The sequence below is a fragment of the Ctenocephalides felis genome, unplaced genomic scaffold (assembly GCF_003426905.1).
Source record: "Ctenocephalides felis isolate EL2017-DRISC unplaced genomic scaffold, ASM342690v1 CF-g0.4_SCAFFOLD_01170, whole genome shotgun sequence".
Lineage (NCBI taxonomy): Eukaryota > Metazoa > Arthropoda > Insecta > Siphonaptera > Pulicidae > Ctenocephalides > Ctenocephalides felis.
In genome coordinates this window covers 37,424,183-37,439,115 of record NW_020537324.1, presented here as the reverse complement: position 1 = coordinate 37,439,115, position 14,933 = coordinate 37,424,183, and the positions used below count along the sequence as shown (strand labels likewise).

Here is a 14,933-nt window from a genome sequence, read left to right as displayed (position 1 = left end):
AAATATTTACAAATTCCATTTGACCAAAAAGTCTTTTAAAGACTTTATGCATTACAAATCTGCTGACTGGACTTTTTTTCCAGAGTTTTTGAAAATCCACATTCAAATTTTCTGAATATCTTTGGGATGTGAATGCGAATTACCCAATAACGAAATGATTTAAATGTTAGTTTTTTGCTAGTATATTTTCACAGAGGGGCAAAACTATCTAAAGTCTGCTTTTTTTAAAATGGTTAAGTCTGTTGTGTCAAACGTTTGCGCTCGAAAAAAAAGCTCGTTGTGCGTGGCGTACGTTATGCGGGGTATAACTATAGTTATAAAATATTGATATCAGTTTGGATACACTATATTCACACTCACAAAAATATTGATGCATTGTTTAATAAATAAATACATAATGATCATGGAAAAAAAAGTTTTCAATCTATCTGTGAACATAAGGATTATTATTCATAATTTATTTCATATCAGAAGTTGAAGCATGACAAGGAATATGTTTGAAGACTATGTTGACGCTCACTGTCTTTTCTAATTTACTAGATAAAAAGATTAAAATAGAATTTTGATTGGTGTCAGCGCTTTTACTTGCCACCTTAACGAGATAATAATCACAATCATTATTTGTTGGGTCAAAACTAAAACTTGATATTCTCCAAATAAAAGAATATGTTCCAAATAATTCTATTTAGAGCAGATTCATTTGCTTTATTTTATTCATTAAGGGGTATTCTAGTGTAGAAATTCAAAAACATCGAATTTTTTTTAATTTCATATTTTCAAAGTTTAACTATCTAAGAATATGGGTACTAGAAGGTTTTTGAAAATTTGAATTATTTTCGGAAATATAGGCATTTTACTGACTCGGTTTCTATACTGGTTTGGCTTCACGCAAAACTTTAAATGCGTTTTTCTCAGTACAGGTTTTTTCAGTACTGTTGGCACGATTTCTCGAGTTCTACTGGACCGATTCACTTGAAATGTTCAGAGAGTCTAGTTTATAGACCTATCTATAGCCCGAACTAGGATTATCCCCAAATTCCAATTTTTACTATGTTTAAAAAATTCGAGAAAGTCAAAAAACAGTAAAAAAGATACTATTTTTTAAAACAGTCGCCAATTTGTAAAAAAAATTTTTTTACTCATCGCTCGTTCGGGCGATTGCGACATCATTGCAGATTAATAATCTTTTTATTTCTTTTATTTCGGATGGCTTAGAAGGGCTGATATCATGTCAAGACTGAGGATCCAATTTTTTGAGACCCCCCACTTCATCAGCTGCCAGTTTCTTCAATTTTCAACTTTTTTTAAATTTTTGCATTGTATTTTAATAATATTAATAAACAAGTAGTAAACAATGGATAGTAAAAACATTCATTGCTTTCTTTTACGACACTTTAAAAATGACCTAAAATTCATCGCTCTACACTAGAATACCACCTCAAAGTTAATAAATTTTTACTACAAAAATTTTACCAAGCCGCATTAAATATTAAAATGAAATATTCAATTTTAAATCAGAAATACGTTATTACGTGCGAATTATAGTAAAAAGTATTATGTAAAATAAAATCTTGCTTAGCTATAATACATAATTTTTTTTTTTTAAGGTTTCTAAAAAAATTCTTTTGGAATAATTTCAGATCAAATGTAAAAATTAAATAATACCACAGTCATTTTGATACTAAAAAGCAACTCAATTTACTTAGCAATTCTTTGTATGTATACAGTATAAATTTACATACAGTTTTATTAGTATTTGATATCTTGTTTGAAATCAACGTACAGAGTTACATTTCAAATTATTTCAATCTGTTTCTACTTTAAGCAAATTAAACCAAAAAAACATTTCTGTACAAAAAATAGACCGACCTAATTATTATCATGCTGACAATTAGTTCAATAAGTGGTCTAAATTATTCTTCTGACACACAATGAATCCGCTTACTGATAGTCGAAGATGTTCTGAAGTTTATTTTTTTCTATTTTCGCAAGATCCTGAATTTCTTGTTTCAGCGAGAAATGCATTTATATCTCGTTCACAATTAGAATAGGCGAGACCTATACCAAAACCTCCGCCAAGAATTATAGGCCATCTTTTCCTTTTGTAAAATAATACAGAGAATACAGTGCCGATGGCGATTCCTCCGCCAAGTTTCATTGCACCATCTGTTAAACAGCGGTCAATTTTTCGTCCCCATTCTTCTTCTAATTGCTTTTCCATTTATGGTTTGTGTAATACACCGTGATATTTTAGAATATTATTTAAATCACTGAAAATTTTGATAAGCGTTGATTGAGAATTTTAACGACGTTTGAATACGATGTTGTTTTGTTGACGGTATTTATTTTGAAATTATAAATCACATATTATCCAAATTAATTATTTAACAAACGGTACGAAAAAAATTGCGGTTCAAGTTGTAATTTGATATACTGAATGCTTATAGGTATATACAATAATCAGACTCATCATTTTGACTAATTAATATATAAATAATTAGAATTAAGTAGTTAAGTGATAGATAATACAATTTCTCCGTTATGTTCAATTTAGTATGCATAATGGACCAATAGCCAGTGAACCTTTTGAATAACGGTGTTCATTAAGAAGGTAAGACTAAATTTTTTTACTGGTGATTCTTAGCATTTTGATTACGGAAACGATGATCTGACAGGTTTCCGCCCTGCACATCATAGTCGTCCAGGCGCTTGAAAGTGTAAAAAAAAAAACTCGAAAATTAAACTGCTTCCCGTAAACTCCAAATTTGTATACGATGTTAAACTGCCAGATCATTTCGACCTGCACAAGTATCAGTCAGAGGAACCCAAAAGTGAGAATGATCGAGCTGTCATATTCACATCTTTGCTTGCTTGCAACAAAATCGAACCCTTTCTAAACCGGATATAACCCTAGACTATGAGATATATATATATATATAATATATCAACGGTTGATGATATATGTATTCATTATGTTGTATGTATATTATGTATTACATATTATGTAATTATCATTTGTCTGTTTCCATTTGCAAACCAGTGAGAGAGCATATAAACTTTAATTACGTAGGTAGCATCAGTTTGTAGGTTGGTATAATTCCGTACAACATAAGGTTCTAACCAAAAATTTCAGAAATATCTAGATTTTGTACATTTAACTTACCGATAAGGAAGTTTGTTTTCGCCAGAAAATTCGACCTGCTAATTTTATGTTTTGTCGATGTTTTAAGAAGTTCTGAATGATTTGAGACCAAAATAGGTAAAATTGAGTGTTTGTGCATTTGTGCCGAAATAAGATCTTCGTCGAATCGAATCGATAAAACTAGAAAAAAATCTCGGGTTGTATACTTTTGCTTGACAATCAGCCGAACCGTTTTTTAGAATTTGTAGAAAATTTACTTCAATTTATTTCATACTTTTATTAGAAAGTATATATTAGGCGAGTGTTCTTATTTTATTTAACTATTTAGTCAAAAATAATTAACTTTTCAATTTCTACAAAATTAAATGATTTGCAATTGTTTCTAACATTATAAGGTCCTTCAGCAACTCGGGTGTACTTATAAACCAATCTTAATTTATTATATATATTTTTTAATTATTAATTAATATCTTCTAATATTTAAATTTCTAGTAATCGTAAAAAATCGAAAATGAAATTTTTTGCATATCTTAACGTTTCAAAAATTTCTGAAGATTTCGGCGTATCTTAAAAAAATGATGTATGTGTATGTGTTTCTATGTGTGTAAAATGTGCTTGTATCGTGAAAAATCGAAAATGAAATTTTTTGCATATCTTAACGTTTCAAAAATTTCTGAAGATTTCGGCGTATCTTAAAAAAAATGATGTATCTGTATGTGTTTCTATATGTGTGTAAAATGTGCATGTATGTATATTAAGATACAATTTTTCTTCCACGATTCATAGAGCACAAATCAACCGATTTGAATGATTTACCGAATATTCGATTTATATTTATCGAGAGACCCAACTCCACGGCTGTTACACTCTCACATTCACTCCCTCCTACCAATTGACATTAAAAAAACTATAGCACATAAAAGAAAAGTGGCAAATTACCCGAAGACAAACAATAAAAATTCAACAAAGCGTGCAGGGATCTCTAATCTTCATTAATAAATTACAAAAACTAGCTGTAAGTGGAATTTTGTCTTAAGGAAATTAAGGCATCGTGCCTTAAGGCAAATTGCTGGAACTTTCCGTACCAAAAATTATTATTTTTTTAAATACGATTACCATTTTTGAAAAAAAAATACTTTGAAAAAATAAGATTTTTGATGAACTATAAATTGGACAAAAAATTACTATTTTTTGAAAAAAAAATTTAAAAAAAAAAAAAAAATTAATTTTTTTGTTTGAAAATTTTTTTTTTTTTTATTTTGACATATTGTGGAAGATCTGAACTTTCTTTTCAAAGCAATCGTACTGCTTTAATTGCATAGGGACCAAATATAAAGCGCGTAAGCGCCGCGTCGCTGTCTAACGCATAAGCATTGGTACGGAACCCATAGGAACGTTAACAAAATGTATACTTATTGTTAAAATATCTATAAAATATCTGATAATTTGATGTGCATATGCAGGGCCGGATTTAGAATTTTGGCGCCCTGGGGCACTGACAAAAATGCCGCCCCATCCCTGAAATTGTACTTAAATTGTTTTTATATATTATTCCTGTACCAAAAATTAAAATTAAAATAAAAAAAAATTGAAAACTGAAAAATTAAAAAATTTTGAGTTTTTTTATATTTTGAAATATTGAACTTTTTTAAAAACAATCGCTCATTTTGTCAATATATGTCAATTTTTTTTAACGATATTGGACGCTCCGTTTCTCAAAGACGGAATTACCGTTTTTGGCATTTTGGTCCGTATCTTCAAAACAGTTGGACCTGCCTTGGCCAATAACTAATCAGCACGTCTCCTTATCAATAGAAATCGAATCATTCGAATCGGTTGATCCGTGTTCTCGAAATCGACTTGAATAATTAAAAAAATATTAGATTTGTATTGATGGGGAGACGTGCTGATTAGTTTTTGGCACAAACAGGTCCAGCCGTTTCGGAAAATGGAAATTGAGTTTCGAATTTCCTCTCTGAAACGGCTACGCAGTGCGATTGCTTTGAGAAAAGTTCATAATTTTCAAAAATTTCAATATACATATAAAAAAAAGTTTTTAAAAGGGCTTTTTTTTCATTTTTCTAAAAATTTTAAAGCTCTTTATACAATGTAATTTTCAGTATGAGAAATTCTAGTTATTTGCAATAATTAATGGAACAATGCCATGCGTCATTAGTTTAAATTTTTTCGGCGCTATTAGCTTGGAAGTGCACAAATTTGTCGTCCTAAGAGGGCTGGAAATTTGAAGAACATATTTTTCTTAAACCTTCAGCTCGTTTACGAAACTTTATATTATCCAACTTGCCAAATTTGATAATAACTTATTAACCAATTTGATAATTCACGTTCGGAGAGGGAGGCAAAGCAAAATAATAAATTTTAATAATTGGCTGTTTGAACCCAAATTTTGCATTGCAATCGTATTATGTTTTGTTAATTATATTTCTTGAATGTTATTAAAAAAATAGTTAATTACATTGTATAGCATTTTTATTCTCTTTATCAAAATTTTGCCGCCCCCGAAAAACTGCCGCCCTGGGCAGTAGCCCCGACTGCCCCTATTGTAAATCCAGCACTGTGCATATGTCTAATGATCATTTTTGACCGCCAAATGGCTCATTTTTTTTATTTTTTCCTCCATATCTCCGAAACCGCTAGACCTACCTTCATGAAAATTTTATTGATTCTTCATCTTGTCAATACAAGTGAAATGTTTTTTGAATTATTCAAATCGGACGCTCCGTTCTCTTAAAAACTGAATTACCGTTTTCGGCACTTTTTGCCCCGTATCTTCGGAACGGCTAGACCTGCCTTTGCCAAAAACTAATCAGCACGTCTCCTTATCAATACGAATCGAATGTTTTTTGAATTATTCAAATCGGGTTTATTCGTGTTCCCGAAATCATCGACGAAAATTTGTATCCGCACATACATACATACATACATACATACACACACACACATACACACACATACATCCCATTTTTTCTAAGATATGCCAAAATGTTCAGAAACCTCTGAAACGTAAAGATATATAAAAAAAATTATTTTTGATTTTTTTGCGATTACTATAACTTGCCCTACGGGAAGTTAATGATTATTTCGAATATCAATATTTCAGGAGCAATGATATAAATTATTAACTTCCCGTAGGGCAAGTTATAGTAATCGCAAAAAAAATCGAAAATGAAATTTTTTATATATCTTTACGTTTCAAAACCTTCTGAACATTTTGGCATACCTTAGAAAAAATGGATGTATGTGTGTGTGTGTGTGTGTGTGTCTGTATGTGTGTGCGTGATGTGTATGTTCGGATACAAATTTTCGTCGACGATTTCGGGAACACGAATCAACCGATTTGAATAATTCAAAAAACATTCGATTCGTATTGGTAAGGAGACGTGCTGATTAGTTTTTGGCGAAGGCAGGTAATTTTCAAAAATCAAATTTTTTCGAAGTAACATTTTTTCAAAAATGTTAATTGTTTTTAAAAAAAAAATAATTTTTGGTACGGGAAGTTCCAGCAATTTGCCTTAAGGCACGATGCCTTAATTGCCTTAAGACAGAATTGCACTTACAGCTAGTTCTCTCTGGAGACTGACCAAAAAACTAAAACGAGTTGCTATACTCGTTTCACCAATAAGAAAATCAGATAGTTCTTGGGCAAGGAGTCCTGAAAAAAACTGACAGAATTCGCTGAACATTTACACCTCACTTTTCAGTCTTACTTAAACAAATGCGACGAAAATGATGGTTATTGATAAGTTTCTACAGTACACGCCGTTGCCTGTAACCCATGCTATTAAACGTTTAGAATGATAAAAATAATTTTCAACTCTTTTGCCAGGGATGGAAAACAGCAAGTCATCCTAATTCTGAAACCAGGATAAGACCCCCACCTCGTTTCATCTTATAGGCCGATCAGTTTGTTGCCTTGTATTTCAGAACTGTTTGAAAAACTGATTTTTTGGCGAATCAAAGTAATCCTGCAAGATCAGGATCTAACTCCAAACCATCAATACGGGTTAACAACAAGGTTATTACATAGGATTGTGAACATAATTTATAATATACTACATAGAAAAGAGTTATGCATTCTTAGATCTCATGAAGGTATTTGTCAAGGTCTGGCACACAGGCCTAATGTATAAAGTAAAAAGATGTCTACCTGATATTTTATTTCTATTAATAAAATTTTATTTACGAAATAGACATTTTTTGATCAGTGTAGCTGTAATACAGACTCAAATATCACTGGCATAAACGCCGGGGTGACTTAAGAGAGCATTGTCGCCCCAACATTATTCTTATCTATACAGCAGATTTTCCAATCTCAACTGACAAAACATGATACGTGTATCATCGGCAAAAACAAAGATCCATCGACAGCATCAAGCAATGTTCAGCAACATCTCAGCATAGCTGAGAAATGGTTTTCGCATATAGAAGTCAACAGCACAAAATCTATCCATGTAATATTCACGATTTGCAATCAAACATGCCCTGCAATTGAACTTAATAATGCAGTTATTTTGACCAAGGAGTCGGTGAAATATCAAAAAAATTTTATTACTGCATATAATGAAAACATAATGCTAATAATATTTTAGATATATTTTGTTTTATTTGAAGTGTGATTCCAGATGTCAAAATACGTGCTAATCTTTAATTTCATATATTTCATCTTTATCAATTAATTTGTTTAGCATGACAACAACGAAAAGACCGCCCGTAGGGTAGGACATCAAAACTTTTTTCAGTCGTCAGTTGTATCATAGACTAACAATGTCAATTTTCAGTTGAATTTTGAATGACATTTTAAATGGGCACTGTAAGAAACTAACATATTATTTATTGTGGACATTCAAATTTACATAATAATTATACTTTTGAGTTACTTACCATGATGGTCTTAATTCGGTTATAGCGTACATTAAATTCATTCATTCTAATGATAATTAGTTATGTAATCTTTTTTATCAACGCCATCTATGTCGCCGAATTCTCATTATTTAAATCTGGTAAAGTTTATGATTTATTTTCATATAAATTTTATTTAGCTATTTCGATAGTATTTGCTCTATTCATGTAGTTACACATTTTCATAATGCAAATGAGCATCGATAATAAATTCATAAACAATAAATACATCATATTGAAAAATGTCTTTACTAAAAGGGAAAAAATCGGTTTCTCGTATAGATTTTAATCGATACCTTTCGGAAATAGGCGGAGTTGCTATTCACGATGATTCAGAAAATGATGAAAACTATGTTATAGGCATCAAATTACCTAAAGAAAGGAAGAAAATACCCGTATCTAAAGTGAGTCGCAGTATTGCAAATGTTTTTGGGAATTCCACAACACTACAAGATGCACAGAATAAAATCATTGCATCTTTTGTACCAGATGATATAATATATCATCTTAATGATTATTCTCATCGCTCTTATGAAATATGTTTATTATTTAGTGATGTATCAGGTTTTACTGATCTCTCAGAAAAATATAACCAACCCGGTAACGGGGGCCCATCCAGATTAACCCAGGTATTGAATACATATATTGGATCTATGGTACAGGAAATTCTATCTCACGGAGGTGATATTTTTAAATTTTCGGGAGACGCTTTTCTAGCTTTTTGGAAAGTTCGTAAAAGTCTTCCTATGCAAGAGGCCGTCCACGAAGGGATGGATTCAGCATTAATTATTCAGAAGAGATATGGTCAATATGCAACTGAGGTGGGCGTGACATTGCGGGTGAAGTTAGCGATTTCTGCAGGAAAGGTTGAAATAGCTTTGATAGGAACGGAAAAAGAATCACATTACTTAATAGCTGGACAACCTGTGTGGGATGCAAAAAATGCCGAAAAGCTAAGCAGTGCAGGTGAGGTTGTTTGTTCGCCATCTGCTTGGCAATATGTGAATCCAAGTGAATATGTTCACGAATTTAAAAAAGATAATAAACATTGTAGTGTTATGGGGTTCGGTTCACTTTGGCATGCTACCGGCGCTCAACGAACAAGCGGAGTAGATGATGATGATCAAGCGGATCAAACAACGGATATTATTATAGACACTACTGAAACCAGACGAGATTTAGATACAGATCGATTTATGATACGGCCAGCAGTTCATTCAGCAACCAGATCTGAAGTTAGGGATGGACTACGACGTTTTGTGCTTCCTCCCGTTATGAATGCGATAGATAACAACCAGCCTATGGACCACTTAACGGAAATGCGGCAAGTTGTTATCATGTTTATAAATATAGTGCCTGTAAGTATGCACCCCAGCAAAAGATTGATAAATCTGACCCACCAATGTTATGTTACAATTTGCGATATAATTAACGAATTTGAAGGTGGAATTGTAAACAAAGCATCCTTATTTGACAAAGATTTAATGATGGTAGTAATTTTTGGCTTGCGAGGATTTATAAAAGAATTTCAGAATCAAACAGCTTTAAGAGCAGGGGCAGAAATTCGTAAACGCATTTCACAGTTTAAAGATCAAAAGTCTGTATCAGTTGCAGTTACAACGGGTATGTCATATTGTGGTGTGGTAGGTCACACATTGCGCAGAGAATACAGCGTCATTGGTATGGTAGTGAATAAAGCAGCAAGACTCATGGTTGCCTACCCAGATATGGTTTGTTGTGATAAAGATACATTCATATTAAGTAAGATGGAATCAAGAAACTTCACGTTATTAAGACATAAAGAACTAAAAGGATTACATGCTGTAGGACCTGTATATGCATTTAATGAAATAATAAGAGATGAAGACTCAACCAGAATCGAACTGTGTAAATTTCCGATTCTTGGTTGCGATTACTTAATGAGGCATTACTTTGATGTTCTCTTGCGATACACTGAAGTGTATAAGCAAGTTCAATATAAATGGGATCCAGATGTTATTATCCAAAATGTATTAATATACAAAGGGGCTGCAAGGCAGGGCAAAACGAGATTATTAGATGAATTATTTTACTTAACGCCACAAAAATATAACTCAAGAAGGATAAATTTGTTTCCTCAAAATCAAAAAGTACCATTTTCTGCAATTTTTTTATCCGTCGGTGGAATTTTGGGTATCTATCCAAAAGAAACTGCTAAGCAGCGCGAAACACAAATTTTTAAATTGTTAGCGAAGATAAAAGTGAATGAATTATTATGTTCGTTGAATGAGGTATTCAACGTTAATTTTGAAATGTCAAACATATTTCTTAATTTACCATATGATAAGAAGAATGAAGTTCGAATTGCACTATTCAAACATTTAATTCTCTCTATATCTTCATCACTGTGGGTTTTAATTATTGATAATTTAGAATATATGGATGAAGAATCATTGATGCTTTTTATCAATATATTTGAAAGTAATGCTTTTTTTTGCACTGGGACTTTGGGAAACCGTAGAGATATATCTGATCTAGCGGCTAGTGTATTAAATCACCCACGGGTCGTAACAGTAAAAATGCCCAAAGTTGATAATTGGTATCATGCTGCTCTTGCATGCCAAATGCTCGAAGTATCTGCAATTCCTTTAGAGCTAGAAAAAATAATACAAACACATAGTGGTGGAAATCCCGGTTGGATTGAAAGTTTTATGTTATCACTTATCCAATCAGGTGGATTAAACTTACAAACTATAAGAGAAAGAGAAGTAATATCACAGGGTCTCGTCATACCACCATCGGAGCAGATGATAAGACAGTCTACACAGGACATTTTGAAAAATTGGATAGTATTGGTTTTGGTTTGAGCCGTGTTTCGTTTGGTTGGGAGATGTATAACGGCACATTTCGGACAAGTGACGTAGAAATTGAAAATAGGGAAGATACTACAAGCTATGGAGTACATTTTATTTCAGTAGTTTTACTGCCTCCAAATTTCAAAATGGAAATGTTCATCACTGATGTTGGCATGGATCTCCTTATTCTAATGAACTTTGATTCGCTGAATGTTTTCGAACAATTGATCTGTAAAATTGGAGCAGTAATAGGAGAATCATTTCACAGAGAGATATTAAAGTATGTTGTAGATAATGATGATGAATATGCTTTAGCAAGTTCAATTAAAAAGTTATTTGAAATAAAGGTCTTGTATTGCGCAAGTGGGGATTCTGCTTCTAGATCAAGTAGTGAACATGATAAATTAATATGTTATTGTGAAAATATTAAAATTTTGGCGCCTGAGTTACCAAGTTTTGCATATTGCGAATATATGATGTTTAGAATGCCAGCTTTTCGTGAGACAATTTATAGCATAATGACTGATCGACAAAGAAAAGATTCTCATAAACGCGCTTTCAATTTTTTAGAACGAGAAACTAAACGATGCAGAAGTTGTGGTGGTGGTTTCTTTCTTAAAATTCTGGGAGGCCGTTTAGCAGATAGATTGCATTCTCGACGGATATTGTCGAAACGGGCACAAATATCATATGCACAATGCAAGAGAAGAACGTCAAAGCTCTCCGCGTTTGTTCACAAAGAAATATATAGTCAAATTGATAATCTTGATGAAATTGCTTGGAATAAGTTTTACGGTGATAAATAAAGGTATCCGGTAATTTATGGGGTTTCGTTAGACGAAAATCGAGGCAGACTGCGCAGACGGCTGTTGAAACTTTTCCTAGCTTTGATTTTAATAATTGTGAGTGTTCTCTTATACTAATGTCAATGTACGGCGAAATGCTTGATCATTGTAAGGGAGCAGAAATGCATGATATTATAATGGATGTTTACGTTGAGTTTGCGGTCGTTTGTATATCATCCGGAAATTTAATACAAGCGATGGCTCTTCTTACAAGAGCTGCCAAAGCATTAGATGATAATTATTCGGACATGAGTAGTGAAATCGAATGGAAATACAATACTATACTAGGAAAAATAAATTCTTTATTGGGTAAGTGTTATCTAAATCTCGGACAGATTGAAAAGGCTTACACAAAGCTACATGAAGCTTTAAATAATTTTGGTTATAATATTCCTTTAACCAAAATGGCTGTTGTAACGTCGACCCACTTCAAAAGAATGCAGCTTAGATTAATTGTGGATCGTGCATCTCACAAAATTGGAAAATTAGAAGACTATTCTGCTTTATTTTGTGATATTGTAGCTGAATGTTTATGTTCAATGTGTGAGATGTTTATTTCATTGAATATATGGTATATAGCTGATTTAGCGGCTACTTGGGCATTACTTATGGCGATTAGATCTGATAAGGATTTCAACACTATCTGTGTGGCTTACCTTAGCCTTATGGATGTGTCGACATATTATGGAAGGCATGAATTTATTTGGTGGCTGGAAAAAAATGTCCTTGCCATGATTAGTCAGAAGCAAGTTACTGGATTTGTAAATAATGATTTGAATGTAGTATGCAGAGTATATTATAGAATATTTATATCTCGCCTCGGAAGATGTGAATTAATAAATGCTATTGATATGGGATATAAAACTAAAAATTTATCAGTCCGTGTACAACCATTCAGCATTAGATTACAAGTATTGCCCCTACTAATTAACTCTTTAATTGCAAGAATACGCCTATCTGAAGCCGCAGAGTTATTAGAGGTTCTAAGAGATGTAGCAAAAGAAGATTCTGATAATTCGGCAATGTGCTGGTATTATGCGTTGTGCTTAGACATGGCTTTAGATACAGGATATGCGATTGAAACATACACTGAGAGCAAAGAATTCTATACAGATGAATGTGAATCACTTTTGTGCTCAAGAGATCCAGATAGTGAACTTGCTTTTTATTCGGCAATGTGGTTGTGGTGTATACGCATTTCCGAGTGGGAAGCGATGTCAACTTGGGAACGGAAAATACGTCAAAAATTTGATTTGAACTCTTACCAAGGTATTGCCAATACTAAATCGATGATAAAAGTTCTAGAAGGTTTTATTTCGAAATTGGCGCTAGCTGTACAAAGTAAAGATTTTGCTGAAATACATCGTTCTAAACAAATTATTAAAGTATTGAAAAATGCAATAGCAAAATCGGTTAAAAGAGTACAATGCGAACGCATGCGATTTAGTATGATGTTGGCCTACTTGAAAAAAGTAAAACGTAAAGATAATGAAGCTATTAAATTGATGCATAAATGTCGAGACTTGTGCATACAAAATCAACATAAATCTATGCTTATGATTTGCGATCACCAAATTCAATATTGGAAAGGCACCCTACCGCCAAAAATGGTTGATCTTTGGACGAAAATTTTTAGCTCAAACAAAAAAGCATATTTCAGACCGTCAGTAACAGATGTTATTTGTTATACATTACGTCTTCCAAACTATTAAACTCTAATTAAACGCCAATATATATATATATATATATATATATATATATATATATATATATATATATATATATATATGTCATCAATTTATAATATTGTGAATAATAACAAAGTACTAAAAGTAAAGAAAAGAACGAGCATTTTTATTATCTTTAATAACTTTATATTTTATTTTCATTTAGAGATTGAGATTCGAATTGTAATCAAATTATGGTGACTTGAGAAATATTTCTTAATACATATATCCACTTAATACAAATTTATTAGCACCAAAGTAATAACTAGATGAGGTAGAAAGAAATCCATTTTTTTGCAATAGTTGGTTTCAATTGCGTTGTATATGTCCGATCGAGTTTCTACTAGGTGGCGTTAGAAAGATGAAAGATGAAATTTCATGCTAAAAGAAACTATTTGTTCACAGTCGGTAGTTGACTTCGAAAGGTGCATCATGGACCTTGTCCAAACTTTGTGGACAGGTATTGGGTCGCCCGCCCGATATCAATATATTTTTATGCGCCGAATTAGGTACAACAATAGCTGAGGCTATGAATAAGTATTACTCTGATAACGAGAGTAATGAAGAATTTTTTATATTGAAGAATTATATTGTATAATCAAAAAGTTATTAGTGTTAAATCTAGGGTAAAAAAGTAAGCAGTGGTATATCAAAAATTAAACCTGGAAATAATTTAAAAATGAAGGCCAATATGCGTGTAAATAAAAGTGGTGTGCAAAGGCGTATCAATAATAGCAGCGATGGTGATTGTGGAATAAACAGAATAATTTAAGAAGTTACTAATGAAGAGTTAAATATGATAAAAACGACTGGAGAAACAATTATTAAGTGCAACGAACATAGTAATATAATAATGCATAATGACGAAATAAATTAATAGAAAATAACGTAAACTGTAGCCCTAACAATAATGAGATTATATTAATGGAAAACAATAATGAGATCATATCAATGGAAAACAATGTGGTCTATGCTACGGGATCGATGGACATAACAGCGGTTAACGAATCTAACAATCATTAAAATGTTGATATGCAACTGCGATTTAAAAGTTGCGACACAGGTTCGTACTATATCTACATCGAATCAAGAAATAAACATCAGGCGGTTACATCTGATGCCGATTAGAAAAATGATTCACAGGTCATTTCCAAATTTGAAAGAAGACCTGTTAGACGTATTAGTGCTCGGAAATAGTAAGGTCAAAATGGTATTGAGTAACGGTAATGTGGCAAATAGGTTATTCGATAAGCAATTATTCAATAAAAACGACTTAATAGCACATATACCAAACTACCTATTAAATAGAAAAAGAATTATTTTTGATGAACACACCGAACACACAGAGGACGATATCAAAAGTTAAATCGTATCGGAAAGTACAATAATTGGCGTAAAATGTTTAACACCAAAAATACTAATATACATAGATTTAAATCGCAATGCATTATACTTATTTTCAGAG

General features: G+C 32.1%; 2 protein-coding genes across 2 annotated transcripts; both read left to right on the top strand.

Moving 5' to 3' along the window:
* Positions 1-8,304: 8,304 nt before the first annotated feature.
* On the top strand, positions 8,305-10,908 carry LOC113367190 (adenylate cyclase type 10-like). Its single transcript, XM_026608819.1, has one exon. The coding sequence runs from the start codon at positions 8,305-8,307 to the stop codon at positions 10,906-10,908; it is 2,604 nt and encodes an 867-aa protein (XP_026464604.1).
* A 910-nt stretch (positions 10,909-11,818) lies between these two features.
* Positions 11,819-13,453, top strand: LOC113367189. Its single transcript, XM_026608818.1, has one exon. The coding sequence runs from the start codon at positions 11,819-11,821 to the stop codon at positions 13,451-13,453; it is 1,635 nt and encodes a 544-aa protein (XP_026464603.1).
* Positions 13,454-14,933: the final 1,480 nt, after the last annotated feature.

Excerpts from the sequence above, each read along its gene's own strand:
- LOC113367189 (XM_026608818.1), top strand. The coding sequence starts at position 11,819 with ATGTCAATGTACGGCGAAATGCTTGATCATTGTAAGGGAGCAGAAATG.
- LOC113367190 (XM_026608819.1), top strand. The coding sequence starts at position 8,305 with ATGTCTTTACTAAAAGGGAAAAAATCGGTTTCTCGTATAGATTTTAAT.